The sequence below is a fragment of the Silurus meridionalis genome, chromosome 7 (genome assembly GCF_014805685.1).
Source record: "Silurus meridionalis isolate SWU-2019-XX chromosome 7, ASM1480568v1, whole genome shotgun sequence".
NCBI classification, from domain to species: Eukaryota; Metazoa; Chordata; class Actinopteri; order Siluriformes; family Siluridae; genus Silurus; species Silurus meridionalis.
This window is the reverse complement of record NC_060890.1, coordinates 6,604,488-6,618,925: the sequence shown is the minus strand read 5'-3', so window position 1 is coordinate 6,618,925 and position 14,438 is coordinate 6,604,488. Positions and strand designations below refer to the sequence as shown.

The window sequence follows — 14,438 nt, the reverse complement described above, 5'->3', positions numbered from 1 at the left end:
CCACAAAAGGATTCACCCTGAACAAAGGGGGCCTCCTGCTGAAAATGTTTGAGAATTACTGCTCTAGTGGCTTGTTTCCTCTTCATGTATGAGTCAGTGAAGAACGGGCAGAATTGGATATATATTAGTATATAATGGTATAATATGTATCTGCCTGAGCTCCCCAACACGATCAGCCGATCGAGCACGCTCACTACCAGGCCGCTCTTCAGGTGGGCGGTAATTATATAACCCCTCTATCCGAATGACAGCTAGGCAATGCTATCAGCTCCTTCAGGTTTTATTTTGTGTCTCCTGTGATAAGTAGAAAAGTCTGTTGTGACGTTCCTTAAGCATGATTTCTCTCATTTTATAGTTCTTAACTTAACCAAGTGTACGACACTTTAGGGCCTGACCTACAATCACATGCTGGAGGAAGCGAGTCAGAATAAAACCACCTAAACAGTGACCATCGACTGGACCATATATTTAGTTCAATTCAAATGTATTTCTATTGCGCTTTTAACAGTGGACATTGTCTCAAAGCAGCTTCACAGATTATAACAATTATACAACAAAATTTTTTTAATTTAGTTTAGCATTTACCGTTACCTCCATTCTTCTGGGAAGATGTTCCACTAGATTTTTGTGCGTTCCTGTGGAGATTTGTGTTCGTTCCGCTACTGATTTAGGGTGATGAGAAGACCTAGGGTGCGTTCAGCTTTCCAGTTTATCCCAATAGGCTATTTGAGACCTTCCTCTTTAACCTATGTAAAGCATTTCTTCATTGGAACAGGTTTGGGACACCGTAAAACCACAGTGCACCGTCTGAGTTCCAGTAGTTTGAACTCGCTTGTCTTTTATGAAGCCACTTGGGACGTGTGTGGAGTGAAGATACACGGTTTTTTGTGTGTGTGTGTAATTTAAGGTTGATTCACAGTATAGTGTATTTCTTTCTTGCCAGCTTCCCATCTGCTCTTCTGTCTTTCCATTCATTTCTATCCATTTCTATTCAAGTCACTTTGCTTGTTTTATGTAAATCACTCATCGCTTCCTCATAACACGGCTTTTAAAAAAAGACGAAAAAAAATGGATGGCATGTGATCAAATGTCGATGAATGAACGAGTCACGTGTTTTACAAGAACTGTCTAATTAAATTGCTAAAATAAGCCAGTTGCGTTTCATTTTCCATGCCAGTGTTTTGCGGCACATTCCCACGTAAAAACCGTCGCACATTCTATATATGAGAAAAGACACGGAAAGGGGAGTTCCCGAAGAACTTGACGTACATGTAGAAAGCAGTGATCACGTCAAACCCTAATACACTTTATGGATAAAAGTATTGGGACACCTGACTTTTTGCTGATGCATTTTTCTGTCAAATAGTGGTTTATTTATTTATTTATTTTTTAAACGTTTACTTGTAGGAATAATCATCAGTTATGTCATTTGTAAGTTGCTTAAATAGACGAGTTTGTGAATTGTTTTGAATAATTGTAATGTTTTTTTCATACGAATACGAATGTCACTTGTGTTATATGGACTGTACATGTACTTGTCAGGTTTGTACTAATCATATAAAGCTTAAAGCTCATGATTTATATGACATGATTTAAAGCTTCCAGTATCAGATTCTGGCCCGTGTTGTGCTGTAACTTCCCACACCGTACAACGGCGCTTCCAGTATATTATTGCGATATGCCTTTTGTCCTTTTGACCTTTATTTCTATCCTGATGTCTGCTTGAACTTCCTTCTTTGTGAATTGTATTGTGCTGACCTCTTGTGGCCGATTATCGTTATTGCATTTTAATCCCAAATTCAAGGTTGGATTTAGATTCACTCCTCATAAATCCTTTTCAAGTACAAAGGTATTGAGACACCTGACTTTTCCATCCTTATCCCAAACTGTTATCCACATAGGATGTTTTTGGAAAGGGTAGCATGAAGCTACTGCTTTATGGAGCTGGCTTTTGGAAAAGTGACAAGGAGACCCAAACCTGTTCTGGCATGACCATGTCCCTGTACCCAAAGCAATCTCAATCTCCATCTCCAAAATCCTGGTTTACATGAACTGGAGTAGAAGATCTTGAGTGGCCTGCCTTAGAGCTCTGACTTTAAACCTACTGAACGCCCCCCAGACCTCCTCACTTACATCAGTACCTGAATTGTGGGTAACGATTAATTGCGATTATGACAATTTGTTGGCTGATTGGTGAATAATACTGTTTACTGTATCTTTCAGAAATATGAAAATTATGTACATAACAAATCATCACAATAAAGTGACCATAAGAAAAGACTGTAGATTCCAAATCAAACCATATTCACATTTTCTGAATAAAGAAATTCAGTAAATAACAAAACAATAACAACTAGGACCTCAACAGAACAGGCCATAAATGTAACGCATCCGAACAAGGCTGCTTCTGCTCCTTAATGACTTGGTAGATTACAGTAAAGAAACACTGGCATGTCAACATGGACAAGTAGGGTGCTGCAGGTGCTACAAGCGCCCCCTTGTGGCTAATAATTGCGGTCGGACAAAACGACCACGGTTATGCCAAACAATTGCGATTGTTCGGATATTTAATAATCATAACGGTCTTACTAACACCCCTGTGGCACATTCAGGGGTCTAGTGGAATTCGTCTCAGAAGAATGGATGCTATTTTAACAGGAAATCTGTATTAAATGTGGAACGGGACCTAAAAAATAAAAATAAATAAATAAAAAAAGCACATACAAAGATCATGGTCAGGTGTCCACACGTTTTTTTTCTTTTCTATTTAGTGTATTTAAATTCCTAACATTGTCTAATAGATAATAAAAGGTGTTTAATTGGTGACTAATGGAGAACGTCTCTGTCGTTTAGTCGGCAGGTTGGAGGAACGGGAATCGGAACTAAAGAAAGAGTACAATGCCCTCCATCATCGGCACACAGAGGTGAGGAGTGTGTGTGTGTGTGTGTGTGTGTGTGTGTGTGTGTGTGTCATTTTTAAGATTTTTATTGTACGTGTGATGATTAGGTTTGAAGGAAATATTTGTCTATAATGTTGAAGCTGATAAATGTAATACAGTTCTATAAAACAATCATTAGTGCCTTGTATTAGGGATGTGCATCTCCGTGACTGAGGCCGATGCCTAACCTACGATAGGTTAAAGATACATATGAAGCCGCTACCCATGCCGTGTGATTGGATTCCGCCCTGATACGATGCAGTGCGATCCGATTCAACACAATTCAATTAAGTGGAAAAAATAGGATGCTATGCAGTTCAATACAGTACAGATAGTTCACTTTTATTTCTATTTAGATGCAGCTCTACCTCTGCCATGTTAATCTGTATTCTCCGTGACTCTCTGGACACGCCTCGGTCTCCGTGATGCTGTGATACGTCATGTTCACGTAGCAGCAGTGAGAAACGGTTAACCGAGGAGAAATCAATCTACATAGCAAATATTGGTCACATGGTCACTTTTTGAATGATAAATGAGTAGCGCATCCACTAATAATTTTATATAAATATACCGATGCAAATAGGTTAAAAAATGCTACGTTGCGATACAAACGCCAGCTTGTCTCCAATGCACAATTTTTTTAATCGGCGTATCGCGTCGTTAACTTTTATGCCGATGCGAACCGGTGAATCCTACAAACCCCTAATGCCTTGTGCACATGCTTTAGTGCCCGTACATGTCCTCATCTCTTATATTGCCATGTGGTACACTGTGTAATTCCCGGTGAATATTCAGAATGCACACGCTCACACATCCCACGTCCAATCCAAACCAGGCTTGATCATCATTTTGTCTTTTTGCAGATGATCCACAGTTACATGGAGCATTTGGAGCGCACCAAAATGCTGCAGCAGACAGGGGGGGAAGCCACGGACACGAGCACTTCCAGCAGACACAGGTGAGCGCGAATTCACTGACCTTATTCGTCACTGATCGGCTTTTATCTCCCTCCTCTCATGTGTGCCTCTGAAACATATCAGTGTATTTTCAGGTACAATTCTGCTATGATTTCAATTCACCTTCTCTACTGATATAAATATATAGATGGATAGATAGATAGATAGATAGATAGATAGATAGATAGATAGATAGATAGGCAAATAGATAGGCAAATAGATGGATAGACGGATGGATGGACGGATGGATGGATGGATAGATAGATGGATGGATGGAGGATAGAATAATATATAGATAGGCAAATAGGTGGATAGATGGATAGACAAAGACAGATGGATGGATAGATGGATAGACGGATGGATGGATGGATAGATAGATGGGCAAATAGGTGGATAGATGGATAGACAGAGACAGATGGATGGATGGATAGATAGATGATGGATGTAGGATAGATAGGCAGATGGATAGATGGATGGATGATAGATAGATAGATAGGCAAATAGGTGGATAGATGGATAAACAGAGACAGATGGATGGATAGACGGATGGATGGATGGTAGATAGATAGATAGATAGATAGATAGATAGATAGATAGATAGATAGATAGATAGATAGATAGATGGGCAAATAGATAGATAGGCAAATAGGTGGATAGACGGATAGATGAATAGATAGATAAATAGACGGCTGGATGGATGGATGGATAGGCAAGTAGATAGATGGATAGACGGACAGATGGATGGATTGAGGATAGATAGGCAAATAGGTGGATAGGCAAATAGGTGGAAAGGCAGATGGATAGGCAGATGGATATATAGATAGACAGATGGATAGTTAGTTAGTAAGTAAGTAAGTAAGTAAGTAGGGATGCACCGAATATTCGGCCAACCGAAACAACACGGCCGAAACAGTTTGTTGTGATGACGCAAACAGAAACCGCGCCCTGCACGTGCTTGTCTAAAACAACGTCTGCGGTGTGGAGAATTTTAGTATATCTGAGAAAGACCCACGGATAGCGATTTGCAAAACATGTATGGTGCATGAAAATAAAAATGTTAAATAATAAAGTATTGAAAAGATAAGTACAGGTAGTCGTCGACTTACGACCACGATTGGTTCCTACAGACCAGTCGTAACACGATTTGGTCGTAAGTAGAGTAGGCTATATGTACAGTACTGTGAAATGATGTTATAAAAAAAGTAGTATTTTATCATAATTTTTTTCCATTATTGGTATACTGTATATAATCATTTTCTTTGTTAATTTTATGCCATTTGTATCATCTCTACACCATTTTGTTTCTTACTGTCGTACGCCGCGTCTAGTGAATGGTCGTAAGTTGCATAGGTCGTAAGTCGACGACTACCTGTATAAGTGATCCTAAAACATTAAGGTATTGCACATTTAAAGTCTTTATTCAGATGCAGTTGGAATAAATAAATCTGATGTAGAAATTCTGTGAGGTGTGTAAAAATAAGTGTGTGTATTGCCAATAATTCGGCGCATTCACCTATAGTGCATCTTGTTATTCAGTTCCCAAATGGCTTTTGGCTAAAAACTGTTCCCGAGCCCATTCATGCGTGATTGGACGGACCTGAAGTGCCTACCCGAGGGTAGAAGGTCGAACAGATGGTGTCCAGGGTAGGTTGGGTCTTTCTGCTGTAGCAGGGAGAGCCCAATCGTTCTTCCAGGGGGGTAATTAGCATAGGAACGAAGAACTAATTTTGTTTCGATTTAATCTCCTGATTTGTTTGCTGTGTCAATAAATAGACTGCGGTGATGCATGTGACAGTCAGAGTTTCTGGAGACGCACTGACATGGCGAATATGGGTCAGCAGCGTCTCAGCCCCGTCACGTGTGGGATAGTTGGAGAGGGAGTGCGAGGAAAAGGGAGGCATCGACGGATTGAGAAAATCTGGCGGTGGATGTTAATGATGTGTGCAGCAGCTCACACACTCGCTTTATAATAAACTGAGAGTGTGAAAGGAGGAGGAAAAGGGGGCTGCTCGGGCACGGCGGTGAACTCGGTTTCTTTGCTGTTATGTTATTAGCCCTGCCCCAAATACACTCTATGGACAAAAGTATTGGGACACCTGACCCTTCCTGCTATATGTGGTTTTGAGCTCCATGAAGATTATGGATTACATGGTTTGCAAAGGAAGATTTTGAGTGGCCTGCTATAGAGCTCTGATGATCTCAACCCTACTGACCACCTTTGAAATGAACTGGAACCTCAGACCTCCTCAACTCACCTACATCAATACCTGACTTTACTAACACCCTTGTTGGCTGATGAACTCAAACTTGCAGAAGCACAGTCCAAAATCTAGTGGAACATCTTCCCAGAAGAGTGGAGGAAATTATAAGAGCAAATATGGACAAAGCGTGGAATGCGATGCTCAAAAATTGGCATACCGTACCAGGTGTCCGCAAACTTTTGGCAGCATAGTGTAGCACACCTTTGTGGCCTTTTGTCTCATACCAGTCTCAGTTTATGGCATGCAAATCATTTCACATTTCATATTTGCTGGAATGTAGGACAGGGTCAGAGCTTAACCATGACACATCTGGCTGTATGAGGGAACATGTTAAGTTTATATAACTGAAGCTCTGATGGTATTTCTGGCTGTAATACAAATCACAGGTTTTTTTTCATGCCCTCGCTTAAACACATTCTCATTATGTACAAAGTGATGTTTTTTAATTTTTATTATTGCACTGGTATGGTCACTTTTAAATAGTGCCCTTAATTAGGGATTTAAATAATTCATATAAAACCATTTCTGTACAGGGCTTTCAGTTTGCTGCATGTGTGTCCATTTACTGCCCTGCACTTTGAGCGAATTTTTTACGAATTATTATTACAGTTGAAAACGTACACAACACTGCCAGGGGTATCAAACGAAAACTAGAGTTAGCACAGTGTCACTGTGGCTGCTGACTCCGTACCGGAAATACGGTGAAGAGGTGCTGGATGATGAGGGAGATGGCTAGAAAGGTACTTGGTGTGACATATGGAAATATAAAGGAAGACAAAGAGACGGTGGTGGTGGAATGAGGAAGTGCATTACAGCATAAGGAGAAAGAGGTTGGCAAAACAGAATTGGGAACATCAGAGTGATGAGAAAAGTAGGCAGGAGTACAAGGAGATGCGGCAGCAGGTGAAGAGGGATGTGGTAAAAGCCAAGGAAAAGGCGTATGCAGGAACTACAGGGGAATTAAGTTGATTAGTCACACCATGAAGTTATGGGAAAGAGTAGTGAAAGCCAGGCTGAGAGAAGAGGTGACCATCTGTGAGCAACAGAATGGTTTTATGCTGAGGAAGAGCACCACAGATGCATTATTTGCTTTAAGAATGTTGATGGAGAAGTATAGAGAAGGTCAGAAGGAGTTGCATTGTGTGTTTGTGGATTTAGAGAAAGCGTACGACAGAGTGTCGAGAGAGGAGTTGTGGTATTGTATGAGGATGTCAGGTGTGTCAGAGAAGTATGTGAGGGTGGTGGACATGTATGAGGACAGTGTGACAGCAGTAAAGTGTGCAGTAGGAACGACAGACTGGTTTAAGGTGGAGGTTGGACTGCCTCAAGGATCGGCTCTGAGCTCTTTCCTGTTTGCAGTGGTGATGGATAGGTTGATGGACGAGGTCAGACCGGAGTCTCCATGGACTATGATGTTTGCGGATGATATTGTGATTTGGAGAGGTGGAGGTACGCGCTGGAGAGAAGGGGAATGAAAGTCAGTAGGAGTAAGACAGAGTACATGTGTGTGAATGACAGGGAGGGCAGTGGAGTGGTGCGGTTGCAGGGAGAAGAGGTGGAGAAGGTGAATGTATATATGCTTAAATATTTATCTGCACTTGTCAGTTTGCATAATTGCTAATATTTGCACTTCTGGTAGATGCTAAACTGCACTTTGTTGCTGTGTATCTGTACTATGCAATGGCAAATCTCTATCTATTTGTCTATATACCTTTTAAACAGGGGTCTTTAATGTTTTTCAGGTCAAGGACCCCTTAGGTGATATGGGGTAGAGACCCCCTTATACAAAATCTGTCAAACATAGCCACTGATATTAATAGAACCCAATTATATTAGTAATATTATTATAAGTAATATTATTTGAAGACAATTAGAAATATTAATTGTTGTACATGCATAATTGTCTGTATATTTTTAAATCTCTCAAAAAGATTTATGCATAATAACGAACATATTTTGCAATAAAAATCACAATTTATTAAGTTGTTCAAAGCTGTCTTTTATTTATATAGTAAAAGGAAAATAAAAGTATAAATCTGTCTGATAGACTATTAAAAGTTTACATGAATGTCAGCTTTAGTTTTAAAAGGAATTTAGTGTAATACATTTTTTTTATTTATTTTTTATTTAGTATTTTATTTTTTATGTTTATACCTATTTATTTATTTTATTTTATTTTTTTAAAGAAAAACTTATTTGGGATTCCACATTATTTAGTGGACCACTTGCAGTACCTCCGCGGACCTCCTAGGGGTCGCGGATTCCCGTTTGAAGATCCATGTATATTTATTTATATTTTCTTATATGTTTATCTTTACTTTGATCTTTTACTGTGAGCAACTGCAACCACACAATTTCCCCTATGGGATCAATAGACATATTTTGATTCTGGAAAGTTCTCCCCTCTCCCTGTAGGCTGGCCAGTGTTTTAATGCACAGATCAGGTTTATAAAACTGCCATTGTAGAAGTTTCTTGGGTACCAAAACCTTTTAAAAAAAAAACAAGAAACAGTTTGTTATTGAAAGTGTGATGGTGGTTGGGTGGTGGGGGGTTGGGGGTAGTGAGCCATGTGTGTGTGCAAGTCACCGATGCAAATATCACAACGGTGCTCCGAACAGGATTTGTAAGTCCCTGTTCCCACAGTCCCCCTCCCAGAGCTCTTCTGTTTATTCCCAGCCAATAGCTTTTCAGAGAGCAGTGAGCAGAGAGCGTGCGAGTCGTTTTGATGCTACCGCAGTGTGAAATGCGCGAGGAGAAGCTCTAAGCACCGAGCTGCCGTTAGAATCCTTCAGGAGGAGACACAGTGCAGGGACAAAAAAGAGGAAACTGCAGGAGCAGCTGCTGCAAAGCCGCTTTTCGCTTAGCACTGTTTGTGTGTGTGTGTGTCAGGGCGATGATGTCACAGCACTGAGAGGCTGCAGAGCGACACACATACACGTGTGCGCACACACACACACACACCGGCGTGTAGACGGACGTGTATCGCCAGCTGATGCTGATGGGATTGTTTTGGTGGCTCAGGGGGTGTTGGGAGGCCCATAACCTGCGGTCAAGAACATGAGTCCCGGCTGCATGCTCCTGTTTGTGTTTGGCTTTGTCGGGGGGGCCGTGGTCATCAACTCGGCCGTGCTGGTCTCGCTCTCAGTGCTGCTGCTAGTGCATTACTCCGTTTCTAATGGCCTGCCCGCCATCACTCTTCCCAGAAACAGCAGGTACGCACAAGGAACCAAGGCTGCTCCGTCACAAGGGGATATAGTTTTATACATCAGCCTGATTCATATCATTGTTATAGCTGGAATTGATCTGGTTCTAATGTTACTATAGTTCACTTTTGCAGGTTGTTACAAGCTGGGAATGGCTCTTAAATGTTTATTTATTCTTTGTTGCTCTTTTCCTGTTTATTTAATTGTAATTTATGTACTTTATATCAATCTATAGTGTATATGTTTGTATGTATGTACACATGTATATGTCTGGTTTTGTAGATAAACACCACTATAATGTTTTCCTCTATAAGTTAGAGGAAAGGGTTGACCACATCTCACCCTCCAATGCCCATATCTCCCTGCTTGTTATTGTTTCCCCATGGGAGCTTTTCAGTTTTCCTCTTTGTTTCCCAGCACACTGTTTTTTATTTATATATATATATATATATATATATATATATAACACGCAATGCATGATATTCTGGTGTCACAGTGCAGTCAAGTTTGTTGCCTACGTATGCCATTGTATTTTAAGATTGAGCAATATGACAGCCTGGGATCAAAAGAAGAACCGACAGCTTTTAAGTCATAATGCAGAGTAGTTCAGTGCATTGTTGTCTCCAGATCAGTAAACTTTGGAACACATCACTCAGACCTGGTAGTTCTTTTCAACTTTGTACCCTTTGTATGGATAACAGCGGTCACGTGAGAATCAACCATCAGCAATGTTATCGACACAAACAAGTTCGGACAGGCTGTTTACATAAGCCACGCCGTGCACTTTTATGTAACACTTAATCAGACGTATCCATGTTTACACAATTTTATACGAGTTGTCCGCGTCTACGAGGTTCGTTCCTGCGTTCGGCTTCGATTTATGCCAGAGGTTGACCGACACTGAAAGCTCGGTTCGCTAGCTATAGTTCTATCATAGTTTTTTTTTCCCCCAAAATGTATACTGGATAAAACAGACAGACATAGCACTCTGTGTAAAATAGTGCTGACCTTTTATTATAAAAATCCAAAAACAGTAATTGAATCATAAAAATTTGATCAATAAAGTGATTGATGTAAACATACTAATTATATTAATGAATATAATTATATAAATAACAAAATAAATAAATTATAAACAATGTGGCACCAGTGATTCGCCCCTAGGGGCCGCTCTCGTAATGATAGCGGAACTTTTTAGCACCTGCTACCCGGAAAAATCTCCGTGGTGTCAGTATTTTTCTGACAGTTACAGCAATCGATCGATGAATCGGTCGACCTATAATTTATAATACTATATGATCTTTTGCGTATTTCAATCGACCACAGAAGCTAAATAGAGAAAATTTTGATTATATTAGAAAGTTCCATACTAATTTTTCCGGTACTGGCAATGTTTTTTGTTTATTATAGTTTGAGCTGGGTGTGTGTGTGTGTGTGTGTGTGTGTGTGTGTGTGTGTGTGTGTGTGTGTGTGTGTGTGTGTGTGTGTGTGTGTGTGTGTGTAGTCCTGGTTGGGATGCAGTTTCCCAGAATGAGCAGTCAGCATGTTGGGATTCAGACACATTGAATAGTGCTCCACACGTCACCGTGGCAACCTGCGTGCAGCATGAGCGAAGGGAGCTGTGGAAGTATAGTTGAATGAAGAGAAAAAAACAAGCCAGATCCTGAGCAACAGTGCTGTCTATTCAGGAAAAAAAAGGAAAAAGAAATGTGCTTTATATTTGTCACATGTACTATTTTTCAGCACAGTAAAATGTTTTCTCCTTATATAACAACGATGTTGGAAAACTGGGGTCAGAGTTCAGAGTCAGCCATGATACTGGAGCACACTGAACCCCCAACCTTCTGATCAGTAACCCAGATTTTTTAGAACTCACTCCTTTGGGTGTCATTGGAAATTGCTTTTCTGTGATAAACCTAAACAAGGCGACGTGATAACCTTTTGACGTTTGTCCTTGTATCAACAGAAAGGAGCGGCCCGTGTCTCTGGGGATCTTCCAGCTGCAGGGAGGCGACGTAAGGACCCCCGAGTCACAGAGGGAGCACGTCGCGACTCAAGGGACCGATGCATGGAGGTTCAACGACCTGAGTCATCCTCACTCCAACACCAGCCTCAAGGTACACAAAACAATTCCTTCCTATTGATTGTTTATTCATTATTCCTTTTGCAACAGATATCCTTTTATGTGATTAACAAATGTGGTTCTGTCAGCTGTAGTACGTATTGAACGTCTGAAGGGCTCCCAGGATCGAACTTGATGACCACATCGCCTGTACGGAGCGCTCGTGTTTTTTATTTTTTTTATTTTTTATTTTTTAAAGGATCCCGACACAGCGTGTATTAAAATAGCTGGAGCAGCAGTGTGGCAGCAAAGAGGAAGGCTTTTCTCAGTTGGAGCTTTTCCATGCTGCGTCCTGCATGCTTAAACAGAGAGTGAATGAGGGTGAAGGGAACGGTTACAGAGTGTCCGTCTTTCACTCCGGCTTCGCTCGAAGCTTCTGGTGTGAACAAAGACGCAAAAATTAGCACGCAGTAGTTCTTTGTTGCGGGTGTCCTCTTTATTCTAGTGCTCAAATGAATCAGAAATGAAGAGTAAACACCAGGCTTGTTTCTTATATGCCAACTTTTATTGATGCACAATAACTTTATAACAAGAACTTTATTTATACACATTTAGACACCACCACCTTCAAAATAGTCTCTCAGCGTTCCTACCCACTTCTGGAATGTGTCCTGGAATCTCCTTTGTCGGAGCGTCTCAAGCGGTGTTACGGCGAGCTATGAGAACGATCATCTTTGGTAAGAGGGTGAAGTCCGTAGGAGCCAAATCTGGCGAGTCGGTGGGGGGTGCGAAAGTGAGATCACGTTGTTTCCGGCGAGAAGCGAGGGAGAGCTCGGTGAGAGGTGCGCACGTAGTTAGAATAGCAGACGTGGTAACGCACGTGGACGTAGACCGTGTACAGGACGATGTCTTTTGTCATGCTGACTTATGAAGTTTGGTGCTTCCTGTGACTGTGCGTGCAGCCTTGTGCTGCCATCTGTTGGTGTGTTTATAAAATTAGTCTTGAAGATTTTTACAATTGTGAGTGTGTGTATTTATATATATATATATATATATATATATATATATATATATATATATATATATATATATATATATATATATATATATAGAAAAAAACCATTTATATTTTATATAAATTTTTTGCATCGCACTATTATTATTGATGTAGTCAGGATTATTACAGCTACAATGGAAATAACTTTTTTAACTAGAAGAATGGTCCCTTTAATTATATATCTGCAACAGCACAGGCTTTTATACACAGTTATAAAGTTAAATATTGATATATGATAGAAGCAGTGGAACATGGAGAGATCTTATGATCTTATGTATTGTAGCTTATATGGACAAACTTATCAGGACACTTGACTTTTCCAGCCGTATGTGGTTCTACCCTAATATTGGAGGAACGCAATTGTATAGGGAGTCTTTGGATGTGGTAGCACTACATTTTCCCTTCACTTGAACTAGGAGGCCCAATCCTGTTCCAGCATGACAATGCACCTGTGCACAAACCCAGATCTATTAACATTTGCTTTACATGGGTTGGAGTGGAAGATCGTGAGTGGCCTGTTATAGAGCTCTGAGTATAACCATATTATACGATATTTCATCCATCCATCTATCCATCCATCCATCCATCCACACACTAAAATATGCAAGTTAGTATATACAATGGACACAATTTCAGATTACATTTATGCCATTTTAGACCAGTAACTGTACTTGCACTTAAGTAGAATTTTATTGAAGTAACAGTACTTTTATTTAAGTGGAATATTTCATGCTCTTTCCACCTCCGATAAGAGAATCTGCCAAATACTGTAAATGTGAATAGTGCTAGTAATAGACATAGTAGGAGCAGCATTTCCATTTCCAATAAAGGCATTCAGCAGATGCCCTTGTCCAGAGCGATGTCTCTATCAATAAATAAATCTACACTGGTACGCTAGATTACAAACTTAAAATATATCAGCCTACAACTCTGTTTAGAGTTATTTTTTTTAAACAAAGCAAACCTGGAAAAGAGTTAGTTAAAGTGTTTCAGAAAGAGGCGGGTCTTTACCCATCGCCCGGGACTCCACTGTTACCTCCTCGGTGCCAGAACAGAGAAGAGCCTTAAAGTATAGTTACCTCTTACCCTGAGTGAAGGTGGTACCAGTCGAGCAGTGCTGGAGGATTTCAGGCAGCGTAGTGCGGTGTGAGGAGTGACGCTTCCATTTTTGGCAAGCATCAGTGTTTTGAATCTGATACATGCAGCTAATGGAAGCCAGTGGAGGGAGCAGTGTGGGGTGGTGTGGGAGAACTTGGGCAGGTTGAACAAGTCACACAGCCCTTGCAGTAGTCCCGTTTCGAAATGACAAGAGACTGAGAAAGCACCTGAGCAGCCTGTGTGGACAGAAATGGTCGAATCCTTTGGCTTTTGTAGAGAAGAAACCGACAGCAGTCTACTAAAGGGAGACGGTAGATTAGTGGTTTTGGCATTAAACTTTGGATCCGAAAGATTCAAATCCCCGCCACACCAAGCTGCCACTCTGGGCCCCCTGCGAGGCCCTTAACCCCACAGCTGCTCAGTTGTATAAATGAGATTAGTTGTTTTTCAAGTGTATCTTCCCAAAATGTGATAAAACTGGAGCAGGTTTGGGTTTTTTGGTTCCAGTGAAGTGAAACTGTAATCCGAAAAAAGCTTTCGATTACTGATTACAGCAATTTTGTTGTTGTAGTAATAATCAAGTGTTTATATTAGGGCTGTCAATTGATTTCAATATTTCATCGCGATTAATCGCATGATTACAACGAGTTAACTCGTGATTAATCGCCACTTAATCGCACATTTTTATCTGTTCTTAATGTACCTTAAATTAATACTTTTCAAGTTTTTAATACTCTAATCAACATGTGCATCAGTAAAAGAAATGTTTAGAGTTAAAAAATTATTATTTTTTTATATATTAATCCGAGTAAATAATTTATATTTTGATTAAAAATGGTCAAACGGAAATTCTCTCTGCAT

General features: G+C 40.3%; 1 protein-coding gene across 4 annotated transcripts in view; it reads left to right on the top strand.

Annotated features, from left to right (window-relative positions):
* spag9b (sperm associated antigen 9b) overlaps window positions 1-14,438 on the top strand; it is a 58,087-nt gene that overhangs the window by 17,126 nt on the left and 26,523 nt on the right. For 3 of the 4 annotated variants that reach the window (XM_046853558.1, XM_046853557.1, XM_046853556.1), the window contains exons 3-5: window positions 2,854-2,924; window positions 3,803-3,897; window positions 11,327-11,477. In XM_046853558.1, coding sequence (XP_046709514.1) covers window positions 2,854-2,924; window positions 3,803-3,897; window positions 11,327-11,477 — 317 coding nt within the window. Of the gene's footprint in view, window positions 1-2,853; window positions 2,925-3,802; window positions 3,898-8,883; window positions 9,370-11,326; window positions 11,478-14,438 lie in introns of those variants that run through there. The other variant, XM_046853560.1, reaches the window with a different exon arrangement.